This window comes from Drosophila kikkawai, chromosome 3R, assembly GCF_030179895.1.
Source record: "Drosophila kikkawai strain 14028-0561.14 chromosome 3R, DkikHiC1v2, whole genome shotgun sequence".
In the NCBI taxonomy this organism is placed as follows: domain Eukaryota; kingdom Metazoa; phylum Arthropoda; class Insecta; order Diptera; family Drosophilidae; genus Drosophila; species Drosophila kikkawai.
The window spans coordinates 29906906-29922373 of NC_091731.1; the positions used below are offsets into that span (position 1 = coordinate 29906906).

At 48.2% G+C, this 15468-nt stretch overlaps 5 protein-coding genes across 10 annotated transcripts; 3 read left to right on the plus strand and 2 right to left on the minus strand.

Annotated features, from left to right (window-relative positions):
* The first annotated feature begins 225 nt into the window (after nt 1-225).
* On the plus strand, nt 226-5237 carry LOC108077733 (serine/threonine-protein kinase 32A). 6 transcript variants are annotated; one of them, XM_070286382.1, is made up of 9 exons: nt 226-341; nt 459-734; nt 1422-1477; nt 1539-1704; nt 2261-2331; nt 2404-2530; nt 3170-3295; nt 3422-3603; nt 3668-5237. In XM_070286382.1, the coding sequence occupies exons 2-9, from the start codon at nt 680-682 to the stop codon at nt 4250-4252; spliced, it is 1368 nt and encodes a 455-aa protein (XP_070142483.1). In that variant the 5' UTR covers nt 226-341; nt 459-679; the 3' UTR covers nt 4253-5237. The 6 variants fall into 6 exon arrangements, with proteins under 6 accessions (XP_070142483.1, XP_017026684.1, XP_017026683.1 ...); XM_017171195.3 differs by lacking the exons at nt 226-341; nt 459-734 and adding an exon at nt 782-1332; XM_017171194.3 differs by lacking the exons at nt 226-341; nt 459-734 and adding an exon at nt 1267-1384 and having other exon boundaries at nt 1468-1477.
* lost (methenyltetrahydrofolate synthase domain-containing protein lost) lies at nt 4572-9442 on the minus strand. Its single transcript, XM_017171188.3, has 7 exons — nt 9266-9442; nt 8646-8879; nt 7246-7416; nt 6466-7181; nt 6339-6407; nt 6055-6274; nt 4572-5995 (listed from the first exon to the last, which is right to left on the minus strand). Exons 2-7 carry the CDS (start codon nt 8731-8733, stop codon nt 5580-5582), a joined length of 1680 nt encoding a protein of 559 aa, XP_017026677.1. The 5' UTR covers nt 8734-8879; nt 9266-9442; the 3' UTR covers nt 4572-5579.
* Nucleotides 9443-9705: 263 nt separating this feature from the next.
* Nucleotides 9706-11246, minus strand: LOC108077736 (BTB/POZ domain-containing protein KCTD9). Its single transcript, XM_017171199.3, has 3 exons — nt 10449-11246; nt 10263-10394; nt 9706-10204 (listed from the first exon to the last, which is right to left on the minus strand). Exons 1-3 carry the CDS (start codon nt 10998-11000, stop codon nt 9890-9892), a joined length of 999 nt encoding a protein of 332 aa, XP_017026688.1. The 5' UTR covers nt 11001-11246; the 3' UTR covers nt 9706-9889.
* Nucleotides 11247-11339: 93 nt separating this feature from the next.
* LOC108077735 (Golgi to ER traffic protein 4 homolog) lies at nt 11340-12746 on the plus strand. The gene is made up of 2 exons (XM_017171198.3): nt 11340-11857; nt 11918-12746. Exons 1-2 carry the CDS (start codon nt 11471-11473, stop codon nt 12545-12547), a joined length of 1017 nt encoding a protein of 338 aa, XP_017026687.1. The 5' UTR covers nt 11340-11470; the 3' UTR covers nt 12548-12746.
* A 286-nt stretch (nt 12747-13032) lies between these two features.
* Nucleotides 13033-15009, plus strand: LOC108077780 (E3 ubiquitin-protein ligase MARCHF5). The gene is made up of 4 exons (XM_017171278.3): nt 13033-13192; nt 13277-13868; nt 13936-14132; nt 14194-15009. Exons 2-4 carry the CDS (start codon nt 13281-13283, stop codon nt 14645-14647), a joined length of 1239 nt encoding a protein of 412 aa, XP_017026767.1. The 5' UTR covers nt 13033-13192; nt 13277-13280; the 3' UTR covers nt 14648-15009.
* Nucleotides 15010-15468: the final 459 nt, after the last annotated feature.

Genomic DNA, 15468 nt, shown 5'->3' on the forward strand with positions numbered 1-15468 from the left:
TGAAAAACACTTGACGGCGTAGCTTTGATATATAAGCCTACTCTGGTTTTAATTATGAATCTATTTTAAAATAATTTAAACTTTCTTAAGAAAGAAAATTGAAATTTAAAGAACATTATTTTAATATTCCGTACCATTTGTACCAAGAGTAGTAAAACGTTTTTAGAAATTGTTTTCATTTTCAGAAGTGATGGTTCTTTTCATAGTCTAACATCGGAAAAAGGATGTTTGCTTTGAGAATTAAGTTTTAGAACCACTCAAAACCAACCAATATGAATAACTAGATATGTATAGTCTTTAGGAACCAAATTAAACATCCTTTAAATCTTAGTGTTGAACCAGTAAAGTATGCCCCACACTGTGGCCTTTTCTTTTTTTGAAGGGGCATCACTTGTCGTTTCTCTACCGTGTCGTATCTCTGCCACCCAATCAATCTACAACTTAGCCCCTCGTTTCAGGTGAATCCAATTTGTAACAACACCAGGAAGTACGTATACGTACTTGTGTAGTCAGCCGGGACAACGAGCAAACATCAACAACACAGGCACAAGCACCCGAGGCTGTGGCCGGTAGAGAGGCCAATTGGACGCCATCTGGACAAGTGGAGGCCATCTGGACAAGTGGACGCCCCAAGCGCGGGCAGTGGAACGAGGTCGGTCCAACCCATTGATGTAGCAGCATGGGCGCCAACACATCGAGCAGATCCGACGCGAGTCTGCTCGCCGACGACGATGGTAAGTGTGGGCGAAGGTACTAGATGTCGATATGGGTTTGGGTAATTGCCACATGGGACGAACGGAAAACAACGCAGTAGCCGGGAGCGGGTGGGGAAAATAGAAACAGGGAAAATTTCCATATCACGTTACCACACGCACACCCGGGGGCGAGACGAGCCGAGGACGTGGTAGGAGGATATGGAGCAGCTGGACGACCTGAGCCTGTCGCGGATACTGAAGCTCCTGGAACTGCCCGACCAGATAGCCATGCTTCAGAGCTATGAGCGCTGCCGACCTCTGCTGAGCAGCATCTGGCGCCGCCAGCTGATCAGGATAACGCTGAACCTGCTGGAGGTGCCGCTGAACGTATGCGACTTCCATTTTCTCCTAATCAGCGCCAGTGAGTGCCTGAAAGAGTTGCGGGTCAGGTATCTGACTAGAGAGCACTTCGAGGTATTAGTAGGCCTGTGGTTTCCCAATCTATGGCTTCTTGAAGTGGACCCCCTGCCGCCGTTCTTCATGTGCCCCTGTCAGCGTCATCAGCTGCGGCAGGTTCTGCCGAAGTCGGCTTGCCCAGGCAATGCACCAGCCATGGGCTATATGCTGCTCCATCCTAGTCACAGTTGCAGTTAAAAGCCAGGGGTGTGTGGGTGCTCAGTGGAAACTAGGTAAACTCTGAACATTTCTCGACTCCTACCTTTTCAGTTAATTTCGACCACTTCCAAATTCTACGCGCCATTGGCAAGGGCAGCTTCGGCAAGGTAGGTTCATGCGAAACATCTTGGGGAGTACTCCCTTTTAACGACATAACTTTTTACCTAGGTGTGCATCGTCCAAAAGCGCGACAGCGGTATCCTGTACGCCATGAAATACGTCAGTCGATCCGCCTGCGAACTGCGTGGAGCCCTGGGCGGGGTCATCAAGGAGGTGGAGCTGCTATCCTCCTTGGAGCATCCGTTTCTCGTCAATTTGTGGTTCTCGTTCCAGGGTAAGTGGCCGCAAAACCACGACAGAGAAATAGACTAGCTCAAATCTCGCAGTACCTTTAATACAATTGGGATGAACCCTGAGAATCATACGCAGTGTAGCCTTGGCTTGTTAAATCGTTCATACAAAGTGTTTGATCCCGATATAAAATGTTTTTTTCTTGATTTGTATAAACAAATTTTACAATTTTACAAGATATTTTACATTTAAATTTGAAATAAATTAAGTAAATGTGAAACTGTAGGAAAATAACTAAAGTTATTGTTATCTGTTTGTCGTAGTCCACTCTAATGTTTCGTGTACACACGTCTCTTGTATGTTTGTATGCTGAGTCCTTAAAGGTACGCATATATGTATATGCAAATAAGCCAAGAGAGCTACCTGTGGAAGCTTTGTGTGGCTCCTGTTGCTCGCCTTCGTTCTCACCTTTTCTATCCGTCTGATGCTGTTGCTGATTGGCAATCAAAATGCAAATTAACTCTGTGCATTTCTTTTGAAGCCGACTTTGGTACTGCTGGCACCGCAAAGCACTCATATATATCTCTTTCCCTTCACAGATGAGGAGGATTTATTCATGGTCTGCGACCTGTTGACTGGCGGCGACTTAAGATATCACTTACAGAACCGGGTAAGTCCGCCACAACGCGACAACTTCTCCGTGTGCTCCGTTTCGATTCCCCCATCTCCCAATCGTCTTCAGGTGGAGTTCTCCGAGCAGAGTGTGGCCTTATTAGTGTGCGAGCTGGGCAGTGCCCTGGAGTACCTGCAGACGCAGCGAGTGGTCCACCGGGACATCAAGCCTGATAATATCCTATTGGACGATGCTGGTAAGTATTCAGGATGTAAACTATGGCTTCCCAGTTGTCAAGCTGTCGAGTGGCGCCTAGCTTGCGACGTAATAATAATTCAGTGTCCCATTGCCATTTATTGATTTCGTTGTCGTACACAACTTCGTGAGCCCATTTCCTGTGCCCAGGTGTGTTCTCTAACAACTCCCAAGCACAATTTATTCATTTGCCTTCCAGCAGCCCCGTCGTTGTGAATCAGCCAGACAGGATATGCCTGTCAACCTGAAAAGGCAGGGGCTAATGGAATTGCCTAAGATGGGGAATTAATGTCCCAAACTCGAAAAAAAATGATTCTGTCGGCTTTTATCCATAGTTCTTATTTGAGTTCGATTTAAATTGGAAATATACCCATTAAATTGGGCTCCTGCCTTAGTAATTATTAATTAAAGCTTTACTGTACAGAAAGATAATTATTTTGACAAGACACAACTCCGAAAACTAACTATCTAAGCCCACTTCAATGTTTTCCCTCTTGTCTTGCCTAGGGACCTATAGGATGTTTAATTTGATCAGTTGTTTGTAAACCCATTATATGGTCTGACAAGTTCGCCGCAACAAAATGCAATTTAAATAACCAAACTCAAGCATCACTATCCCCTAACATCAAATTAATTTCAGGACATGCTCACTTGACTGATTTTAATATTGCAACGAGGTTGCAAAAGGATGCTCTGGCCTGCAGCATGTCAGGGACGAAGCCGTATATGGCGCCCGAGGTGTTTTTGTGCGCTCTGGACGAAGTGGGTGAGTTGGGAGGCAGGAAACTAAATTAAACCAACATGGGGCTTTGCTGGCCAATGGGCCTTGGGTTTCGGATGCGGCCAATTGCCTGCATCCTGTGTCATGACTGTTGTTTCAATTTCGTTACAGCCGGTTACAGCTATCCGGTAGACTGGTGGTCCCTCGGCGTTGTGGCGTACGAGATGCGGGGCAACAACCGGCCCTTTGTGGTGCATTCAAATACGCCGTTGGCGGAAATCAAGAACATACTAAACACGCCTGTGCACTATCCCCGCTACTGGAGCAGCCAATTTGTCGATCTGCTGCAGAAGGTGGGCTTGGCTATGACAGTAACTAAATTAAGGAGATTTCAAGTATTGCCCTTTTCGCTTTCAGTTACTTTCGACGTATCCCGGAGCCAGGATCAGTACAAAACAGGAGCTGCATCAAACGCCGCTGCTGCGCAACATCGACTTCCAGCAGGTGCTGGACAAGAAGATAAAGCCTCTGTTCAAGCCACCCGAAGACCACCTCAACTGTGATCCGTGTCTGGAGTTGGAGGAGATGATTGTGGAGACGCGTCCGTTGCACAAAAAGAAAAAGCGTCTGGCCAAGCAGCGATCTGCGCAACGCGACAGTGATCCTGAGATCGCGCTGGTTAAGGAATTCATCGTCTACAATCGGTACAAGGAGCTCAAGCGCAAGGCCATGGAGCAGAAGGAAAATGACTGGCAGCGCGAGCTGGAACTGGCCATGGCCAACTCCATAGTCAACAGCCTGGCGCCCATTCAGGAAAAGCCTGCAGCCTCTATTGTACAGGCGGCCGCGGAAGCGTCCATGGCTTCCCAATCGAAGAGCGACAGCATTGAGTTCATAGACCGCACTCCCTCGCCGCAGTCCGCCGGAGCAGCCTCCTTAGCGGTTAGTCCTAGCAAAGCGAGCAGCGTGCTGGACAAGGCCGCAAGCCCCATTCAGAAGTAATGCCCTATTCTCTAACCCCAGAGCGAGCGTCCTGCCACGTATCAGGTTTCAGAGTGCACAAAATCCCCCACCCAACGATGACTTGGCAGGCAGCCATCATCCATCTATCCACACAGAGAACCAGAACCTATTTTTCGAGCTCCACTGAATTTCATCTTTGTACGTGTATATATATATATATGAACACTGAATAAAATTTGATATCCTTTAGGGTACTTCGATTGAGAAACTAGGTCGTAAGCTAAGCCTCTTTGTACATATTGTTAGATGTTAGTTGAAAAATGAATAATAAACTTAAAAATGGCACGACGCACAGGGGTTTTCGATTTTTTTTTGAAGTTTTTATTTCAAGTTATATTTCATTCATGTTTCACATTTTTTGTTTGTAATGCCTTTTCTTTGTATAAAAAAGAGTAAATAATTATGTTCTGCATTGTATAATGTTGTTGATTTCACGATTCTGTTGATCTTTTGTTAAAATATAATTGTTAAAGGGTGTATTGGTGTTTGCGGTGAATGTGGGGCAACTCGAACCAAACTACGATCCTTTCTTTTTTGTATAATTCTCTCAGCGAAAATGCAACGTGTTAATAGTGTGTTAATTCATTTTGTCGTATTCACAATTCTTCTTCGTATTTATTTGGGCTTTTGCGACTAATATTACAGTTTACGAATAATACACGAACTCTACCCGGGATTGCCGCCTTATCAGCTGCAGCTCAACTGCATGACAGGAACGGAGCACTTGATCTTGGTGCCGAGGTAAGTGTGAAATCAAAATGAAAAGTATTTAGGAAAGGGTCCCTAATAACTCATCACTCGGGACTATGAAAAGCCGCGAAAAGTTAAGTGTTAAAGTGTTATTTATGCTGTAGATAGAAATGATGTTCCACTTTGCATTTGTGGAACGAGTATTTCTGCAATCATTTCAATTAAGTTGAAAACGAACTCTCGCTTTGTTTTTCTCAGGCAAAAACAAATGCAATTGTTTTGAAAAAGCGTCAATGGTCTGTGTGTGTTCAGATTAGAAATAGTTGCTTTTGCTCTTTTTTAGCTTGTTAGAATAATGAAGGAGAAGAAGAAACTACAAGCTGCAACTTATGAGCATGTGTTTAGTTTGTATGTTATGATGTGTTGCATGTTGTATGTTGAGTGTGAGTTGTGTGTGTTTGTTGTGTCCGGAGTTCGTTTTCTATTCATTTTTTGTTTGATATTTTTCGATTTTCTCTAAACAAAATGTTACTTTTTTTCGTTGAACTCCAAACGTTTCGCTGCCGGCGGAGATCCGCCGCAACCGTTCAGTGGCTACGCCAAAAGCGGAGTCATACTATACTGTGGTTGTGTCCACAGATTCGATGCGTGCGCCACCGCCCACGTCTCCGCCACCAATGGCATCGGCCTCACCTCCGTTTTGCGCATCACCGGCAGCGTTTCCTTCCTCAGCACCAGCATTGACGCCAGTGGAGTTTGCATTCTTCTTAGCGCCAAACTTGACCAGCTCGACATTGACGTTGATCGTCTTGGTCTGCACTGGCGCCGTCGACTCTGCTGGCTCCGATTTCACGACGACTTCACCCTCAGTGCCGGCGGCAGTGGCAGCAGCGGCAGCCGGTGTCGACTCGCCACCGGTGGTGATGGTCAGGGAGAGATCGTTCAGTGACTTCAACACCTTGTCAACGTCGTCCTGGGTGCTGGGCGTACCGTTGCGGTTTCCAAAATGCAAGAAGCACTTGCCAAAGTGACCTACCATGCAATGATCAGAAGTTAGCGAATACATCAAAATCAGGTTAAGAGTCGCTTACCCTTCCATGTAATCGACATCGGATTGCATTCACGTTTGCGGAGCTCAGATTTCAGGTCCTTGACGCGAATGTCGCGTGTCAAATTTGTCAATTTAATGCAGAAATCACGCGGTCCGCGATTCTTGTTCTTCTTGGGACGACGCTCGCCAGCGGCACCCTCATCAAACTTACGATCCTCACTCTTGGCACCTCCCTCCACTCCAGACTGTTCGCCCTCAGACTGCAATCGGTCAATATTTTATAATTAATAACTCAGTAATCAAATACATTTTGCGGTTACCCACCTTGGTTGTACGTCTGCGGCGATTGACAACACGACCCTTACGGCGCGGCGTGCGTTTCTGTGCGGCTTCCTGAAATGAAGTCAAAAGTTTAGGTGCAAAACCCTTGACCAGGAAAATGTATACTCACGCCCTGATGTTCGTTGTCAGTCTGCGAGGTGGTGCGTCCTGGGTTTCCTCGTTGGAAGCGACGACGCACGGGCCCACGGCGGCGCCTATTGTTTTGATGCTGCTCCACGTCGGTGTCCTCCTCTTTCAAGGCTATTGACTTGCCCGCCTTTTCCTCGCGTTCCTTAAGCTGCTGCAGAACAGGCAAGATTTTAAGGCGACGCTCGGACAACAGCTCCCAGAAGACGCCATTGGGGCGCGGCAAACGCTTGGCGACACGAATAACCTCGGTGGGGGTCACAATAATGTCCACCGGCGTATCGTACTTCTGGAACAGTTCCACGGGCAGAGAGTCCACCACCTGCAGGTCGTGCACTATCGTGGCAATGACTGTCTGCGGTGTGATAGCACCCAGCTCAATGAGCAGGCCGATGTCCAGATCGGCAAAACCATTGCCGCGGCCGATGCGATATCCATCGCGTGACACCACTACAGAGCCAATCACAACAATGTCCAGCTTCAGCCCGCTGTCCAATCCAATTTCCGTACGGAACTTCTGGATGTCCTGTACGCGCAGAGCCTCCTTCTTTTGCTCCTCAGTGGCATCTGCAGGCACATCGACCTTGAGGCAGAGCGCAGAAGAGTCGCGAGTGCTGGGCAAGTAGACCGACTTGTCGGCGAGCAGGGCCTGCTCCTTGAAGTCGTGCAAGGCGCGATCGATGTTTACCTTGATGTGCTCTGCGGGACAAAAGGGGTAAGAACCAAGGCTGGACACGATGGTGCCGCACGTTGAGCCACTTACGTGCTTTCTTGAACTCCTCCTCGTTGATCAGGAGTGCAGCAGCCTTTTCGGCATCGAGGAACGCCGGAATCCGGTTGAATATGTTGTTAAATCCAATGCCGACCTTGCCCTCTTGGATCTTCTTCCAGGTCTGCACGCGCAGCGAGCGCTTTGTGGGCTCTATGGGTTGAGCTGTGGGATGACAATATGCGCGCTGCCATTAGTGCTGGATAGGTGAAAATCTAAACTGCTGACCGGCAAAAACACGCCAGTGGCTAGCGGCGAGCAGGTCTTATCGCCGGAGCCTGCAGTGAACCCGTGTTATCACGTCAGTTATTTGCCGGACTAGAGGTGATACAGCGGCTGATAAACCGGTTTCCACGCCCAGCTATCATATAGCAACAATTTAGCCCAAACAAACACTTGCAAACGCCGGGCCTCTCAGAAAAAAAAAAAAAAATCTGAATAAAAAACAGTCCACAGGGTTGCCACCTGTGCGAATTCTGCAAATCATCCAGGTGTACGTCTGTGTGCGTGCCTGTCCGGACTGAATTTACTATTGCCAACAAATGGCACAACTAGTGTACATTGCTTTCGAGATTTAAAAGAAAAAAACTCGCTTTAAAACCATCTGAATTTCGATATTGACGCATGGCCAATAAGTTGGCAACGCTCCGGCACTCACACACTCACACAAGCACACACGCACAACACATTTCTCAGCGATGAGCGCATCAAAACGCGAATTTCTCAATTAAATATGTATGCATGGGAGGCGGAGTGGTGTGATGTGTGTGTGCGCTTGTGTGCAGCAGCGGGGAGGGGCGTAGAGAACGCCGTGCAAGGAATGACACAGCGCCAGCACGAAATCACTCAAATTCGGCCAAGAGCAACCGAAATGGCCGCCGAAAATGATTCACATCGCACTATTTGCGGCCGCTGTAGTAATTGCTGCTGGCGGCTTGGCGTTTTCAGCATAAGAATGCCTCGATGACGTAATTAATGTCAACAACACAATCGTGGATCGGCGACCGACAAGAAAAAGCGGGCATGTACACACACAGTTGTTGTTCTTGCTGCTGGTCTTCTTTCCCCTTTGCTGTACTTTTTCTGTCCTTCCCTATTCATTCCGCAACTACTTTGGAGTTCCGGCACTTTGACAGCTCTTATTTACAGCTAGAGTCCACTAGAAAAAAATATGGCGGAATTTTGACAACTTTCTGCACTCACACTTCGTAAAATGGCCGTATGCAAAGGGGAAGCGAAAAACCGAATTCCCGAAGCTCGCCAGCTGCAGTTTTGCCCTTGATCCCGATGCGAAATATGTGCGTTGCACCGCGGAACACGCAGAACACTTATGATAACAACTCGCGCAATACTTGCAAGTTTTTGCTCTACTGCCCCCGTCGAGGAAAACTTACTTGTCGATGACACCTCCTGCGCGGTGTTTGCGCCATTCTCCGCGGTCTCGGCGGCGGCAGCGGGAGCTGCGTTGCTTTGATTTTCCATCGTTTGTCGCGTTTATAAGCTGTGTACCAAACTGTCTTCAAGTTTTCTTCCCAACAATTTTTTCCTCGCAGGCTTACACAAGTTACAGATTACAGATTTCAGAGCAACGTCAAACTTCTTCGGGTGCTTCCAACAAACCACGTTTCCTGGAGGTGTGAAAGAGATGCCACGGCAATTAATGTTACCAGGTGCCTTGAACAATGTTGCCAGATGAAAATAGGAAATACGGCCGTACTTTTTTAAACAACAACAAAAATCAGTGTTGGCAGATCAAAATTTGGCTTATCGGTTAACATATCGAAGAAATTGTAATCAATTTCTTATGACGTGAATAATAGCGTTAAATTTTGACGTAAGTAAAATGTCTAATCCCATTGGTGGCCAAATTGGGAACACCTCTAATAAACTGTTACAAAAGAAGTGTATAACTGTTCAACGCATAATGGCTGAAAAGAATACTTTCATTTCACAAGGAATTTTCCGGCCCGAATTCGATTGTTTTTTTTATCCATCTTAAAAAAAAATCGCTTACCCTTTTGCAAAACCGCGATTTTCCCAACAAGACCGGCGAATTCGGCTTAGGCGGATGGGTGATATCTTTCACTTTCGCGCACAATCTTTTGCTTTCGAATAGCTTGCACTTTGCTGAACAAATTTAACCAAAAAACTGGTAAAGACTGAACAACTAACCCGTCTAACGAACCGAACGCAAATGAATGACTCCTGGAACCTGACAGTGACAGGAAACCTAATGGCACCTTGTAGTTTGTGCTCAAAATCCCAAAAAAAGAATACAAAACTAGAACTTTTTTGTACCCTGAGACAAAACGCGACTGACTCTGAAAGATGCTAATTGTAAACCGAAAAGTCTCCATCACTTACAAAAACAGCTTGTTTTGGCATTTTTCAAAGCGAGACTTTCACAAAATTTTTAAAATTCCAGGGCTCCATCATAGCATCCCTTATTGGTGGTTCTTTTTTAATATGAAAGTATTATTATTCAAATCAATCCTAATACTGTTTATTTTATGGGCTATGTTAAAAAAAACACGTATGTACACACTTACTAAATTAAGACCGCATTCTTTACAAATAATTTATAATTAAGGTGTGATATGTGATTGCACATGGTATTGTCCCCTCGAAGGAACCCCGATCAGCGAATGGCCTGCGACATGTGCAACGGCGTCACCATGAGTGTCAGCTCGGCGTCCTTAAGGTTCGCTCCGCGCAAATTGGCCTCCTGGAGATCGCTGCCAGAGAGATTGCATCGCTCCAGGTCGGCTCCGGCGAGCACGGCGGCGCGCAAATTACAGTTCTTCATGTTGGCGTTCTTTAGGTTGGCCACGCGCAGGTTCACGCCCGCCATGTTGCTGCTCTCAAGGCAGGCGCCCTTCAGATTAACGCCCTCCAGATTGGTCCGCACGCCGGTGGGATCCTCGAAGTTGCAGCCCCTTAGGTTGGCACCTTCCTGGAATGTTGCGAATAAAGTCAGAGACGTTTTACTAGCGCGGGAACCCAGGTTTTACCATGTTTGCACAGAGTCCTCGAACGGATACCAGCTGCGCACACTCCAGGTTTGCATACTGCAGATCCGCCCGCTCCAGGCAGCAATAGTTAAGGTTGGTGTGAGACAGATTGCAGTGGGACATGTTGGCGTACTGAGGAACAAAGTTGGAAATTAGAGAGGGTAGGACTCAGGACTCAGGACCCACCTTGAAGTTGATGTTGCGAAAGTCTAGCTTCCGCAAGTCGGCTCCGGAGAGATTAACGCCCTGGAAGCGAAGCTCCGTTATCACTGAGGTCTGTATGATGGCCTTGATTACGTCCATGCGCGTCAGCGGCCGATCGCTCTGTGGATCCTCTTCCTGCCCTAGGCGTTCTTCAAGGTGTGTGACCAGCGAGTATATGCCGAAAAAACGCGCCTCCTCCAGCACGCCTAGGATGCTGACATTGGAGTCACAGACGAACTGTCCATGCCGCAGGTAGTTGATGATGGGCTCGAAATAGCGAGGACTACGGTCTATCAGGTAGGCGCCTTGCTCGTCCCGCTCGCTGGGCACCATGTTGCCGTCCTGCAGGAACATCCTCGCCAGCATCGAATCCGGCTCCCTGCCCACTAGAGTGTCTATGGTGGTGGCATAAATCTGGCCGCCCACGTTCAACTTCACCCAGCGGTTGGGCGCGAAGTTGGTGGCGACGGACAGGCTTGCCTCCTCGGCCGGATCGTCCTTGGCAGGTGCACTCTCCCTCGGATCATTGTCCATTTGTCCTGACTGGAACAACAAATCACTGCTGTTTATCTCCTCTCTTCTTCTTTGTGTTGACGCAGATTCACGTTCACAATAGTGCTGCCAGTTTAGATATTTCCAAGCTAAGCCTGTTTGTTTTTAATGGCATTTATTATTAGGAAAACGCACAATTTAGCAGGAGCCCGTTACTTTTGATTACGTAATGCATTCTATATTCTTAATTAGTTGATGGTCTGCACTCAGCTTGACGAAACGTTTTTGGCAGCAGTAAAAGAAAGTGAGAGGTCGTTCCGAAATCGCTCGGTCTCTCCAACGTCATTTCAGCCATTTTTTGGCTACTTTCGTTGGTCTGTCCAGCGGTGCACTCGTCATCGGCCGAGTCGATTTCGATAGGCGCTATATTATCGGGATGTGTGTATAAAATATATAGAAATTATAAAAATTAGGCTTCCAAATTAGAGAGAAACTAAAGAGGTTTTGGAGAAATGGCCGCCGCCGAGACAGGTGCAGTAGCCAGCGGCAGTACGGCGTCCGCGGGGCAGCGCGGTGTCAGCCGCGTTCTCGCCAAGCTGTCACAGTCCTTGGCTGGAGGAGAGTTCTACGAGGCGCACATGATGTACAGGACTTTGTACTTTCGGTATACGGCGCAGAAGCGCTACCAGGACTGCCTGGACCTGCTCTTCGACGGGGCTCAGCAGCTAATAGACAAGGAGCAGGAGAGCAGTGCGGCCGACCTGTGCCTCCTGCTGGTGGATACGCTGGAGAAGCGGGGTCCGCTGGACGAGGGCGCCGACAACTTCGTGTGGGTGGCCCGCCTGGGAGCCCTAATCCGCAGCCTCAGCGCCACGACAGTGGAGCGCGAAACTCTGATCGTGAGTTCTAGAACTTTCCAATAAGCCAACAGTTGCTATAGCAAAGCATTCTCGTTCCAGCAACGGACCATCAAGTGGAGTACGGCGTTGCACGGACAGTACGGCCACCCGGTGCTACACAAGCTGATTGCGCACGTATTCTGGACTGAGGGCAATATCGAGCTGGCCCGCCACCATTACCTGCTCTGCCAGGATGGCAGCCTCTGCGGACGAGTGCTGATCGAGATAAGCCAGAGCAGAGGCTTCCAGGGCGAAGTGGACCTTTTCCTGGTGCAGGCCGTGCTCCAGCAGCTGTCGCTAAAAGACCGCAAAACCGCCGAGGACACGTTCACCGAGTACACGCGCTACCACGCGAAGCTGCTGCGACACGAGTTTCCCTTTAAGGAGCCACTGGTTAATTTCTTGTACTTCCTGTTCCGCCTCATCGATGTCAAGAGCGTGTCTGGGTTCCGAGCGCTGCGCAAGCTCTACGATCCCTCGCTAAAGCGGGACCTATCGTTCCTGAAGTACGTCGCGAAGATCGGAATGCTCTACTTCGATGAGCAGCCTGAAGTGGCCCACACCACACCAGGACTAGGAGGGATGTTTGGGGACATATTCAATCGGCTGATGGCGGGCTTTGACGAGGACGACGCGGAGGATCAGAACACGACGCCTGGTCGGCAAAGCACCAACAACGAATTAGACTAGCATCGAGCAGGGCTCCGTGTTTTTAGAAGGTGCGTGGCCGCAAGGGACCTATCTTCCTTTCAAGGTCGCCGAAGTTCTTGGGCATCAGTTCATCGGGCTATTCTTGTTATAATTTTATTGTACTGTACGCTAAAGTCGCGATAAATGCAATGTAGATTCCAATGTTTCAAATGGAAATTAAAAATAACATTTCACAATTTGTGCATGTCTTTAGATAGACTGAAAACGGGGTAAATAAACACAATTAAATATTTATATTTTTCGAAGAAATGGCTTAAAAATACCCAGTTCTTAAATCATTGATTTGTAAACTCTATATTTAAAAGCCAAAAATCTTAAATAAAATAAATTTTAAAAACTTGTCTTTTGCTCACAAGTGTTAGAGGACACTCCGATAACTGAATGAAAAAACATCGAACATGAACGGTCATATTGTATTCTTGCAGCCCTGCTGTCCAATGTGGCTCTTATCTTTAGTATTTTACCCACAACGGTATTTGTGCCAGTGACGGTCTCTCTGTTTTTGTGTCACTCCGATTTTTGGGCCACAAAAATAGAAATAAAGCTAATAATTGCTCGATACGAAAGTCCAAGTAGCACATATTAAGGGCCTGCAACAACGCACGGAAAGCAGAGCTGAGCAAAGTGAGTGCAGTTACTACGGCGGCACAGAGGGCGCGACCCTGTGCAGTTGATGAACTTCAACAGTTTATGGTGTGATATTTTCAGCGACATGGCTGACAAGGCGCCCCCCGCAGACGCAGAAGCAGGAGCCTCTGCCGACGCCAGCCCGGTAGCTGCTGCCGCAGATGACCACACGACCCTGACTGTGCCACCTGTCATCGTACAGAGCGACAAGCCCGCAGTGCCTGCAACCAAAGTAGCCGCAGCAGCAACAGCCACTGCCCACGCCGACAAATCTGCGACAGATGCTTCAACCTCCACAACCGTGCTGATGGGCGCGGATGCTGGCGAGGCGGAGCGTTGCTGCTGGATCTGCTTCGCCACGGACGAGGACAACCGCCTGGCAGCGTGGGTGAAGCCGTGCCAGTGTCGTGGCACCACCAAGTGGGTGCATCAGAGCTGCCTTTACCGTTGGATTGACGAGAAGACGCAGAAGGGAAACGCACTGCGTTCCGTGTCCTGCCCTCAGTGCCAGACGGAGTACATAATTGTGTTCCCGCAAATGGGCAAGTTTGGTGGCGCCCTGGAGGCGATGGACAACCTGATCAAGCGTCTAAGCCCTTTCCTTGCGGCTGGCTTTTTTGTAGGCTCTCTCTATTGGACAGCCGTAACGTATGGAGCGGTGACATTTTTACAGGTGACTCAACTTAATTGCACTTATCAATTTGTCGAATTGCCTTGATCAACAAATTAATTCTTCACAGATTGTGGGCCATGAGAACGGCATGTCCATTATGGAGGCCGGCGATCCCCTCGTGCTCCTGATCGGACTGCCGGCCATTCCAGTCGGACTGGTGCTAGGTCGCCTAATTCGCTGGGAGGACGCACTACTGCGACTTATTCGCAACCGCGGGACTGTGGTGAGGAAGTTCCCATTTGTGAGCCTCATCTATCCAAACCTGTAAGAGCACAGCCCTTTCAAGTAGTGGTCGAACAGCCTTTTAATCATACGTTCTCTACAGAAACCAGGAGGACGAGCAACCGAGCACCAGCAATCCAGCCACTCCCGCGCTGTCCGACCCCGTTTCGGCCACGCGCGTATTCTGCGGTGCACTTCTTCTGCCCACCATCTCGTCCATTGTGGGTCGGATTCTCTTTGACTCTGTGGACAACACGTTGCACCGCACTCTGCTCGGCGGCCTTACCTTTATCACGGTTAAAGGTATCCTCAAGATTTATCTAAAGCAAAAGCAGTACGCCAGTCGCAAGAAGCGTCGTATTGTGGATTACACGGAGGAGAATATACGCACTTACATGCACCGCAACAACACTGGTGCTGGCGCAGCTCGTCAGGATCAGCAGGCGCAGAACCAACAGCAGCGTCCAGTGCCGCCAACCTTGCGCATGGACGCCGTGGCAATACGGGAGCGCGAACTCAATCGCCAGCCCGGTGATAGTGGCGGAAGTGTTGTCTAGAAGGAGGCGTGAAGAACTGTTTTTCTACGATTGTTTTTTCTAAGTTAATTCCCATAACTGTCGCCCCCTGAATGGCGACAGACAAAAACACAACATCCCCTTTCGGCGAGCTGAAATTTTTTGTGAGGCGTCGTCATCATGGAAAATTTATTGTTATAAAAGAAAATCTCTATGTTTAATGATCGGGAAGAGACGCCAACTACTAGCCATGTCCCCGCTTAGATATAATATCGAAATAGTATATAATGGATTTATATATGCGTACGCTTCCACACATTTGAATTTATACGTAAATTGTAAATTACGAAGTTGCCTCTGTAAATAAAAGCAAGACCCTCGGCTGTGGGTGAATATAACCATAATATTCCGGACTCTAGACTCGCTGCGGCCTTACGCCCTGTGTAATATAGTGCAATTGGCGAGCGATTGTGATTCGGATGTCCGATTAGATAAGGGCCATCCGTTCGTTCCCGTGTGCCCCCAGAGGTTCGATCGATGGGCGGGAGAGCTGGCCAAGAGCGCGGCAAGAAAGTGTGAATAATGTGTTAACTAAATATACTCACTCGTAAGCCGTCTGAGCTGCTGAGTCACTGCGGCCCAAGATAATGAACCCCAACCGACCCGACTGGTGTGTACATATGTATCTTTTAGTGGTTGCCTAGATGTATCTGTAGCTGCATCTGTGCAGTTGCTCTGCCTGATTCATCTCCGTAACTCTTACGAATCACTTTTTGTCGCCAGGTTCTCGGCTCGCCACCTAGAATGGCAAAGACAAATATACTGTTAAAGAACTGTCCGAAGTGAATGCTCCAAAAAGCGAT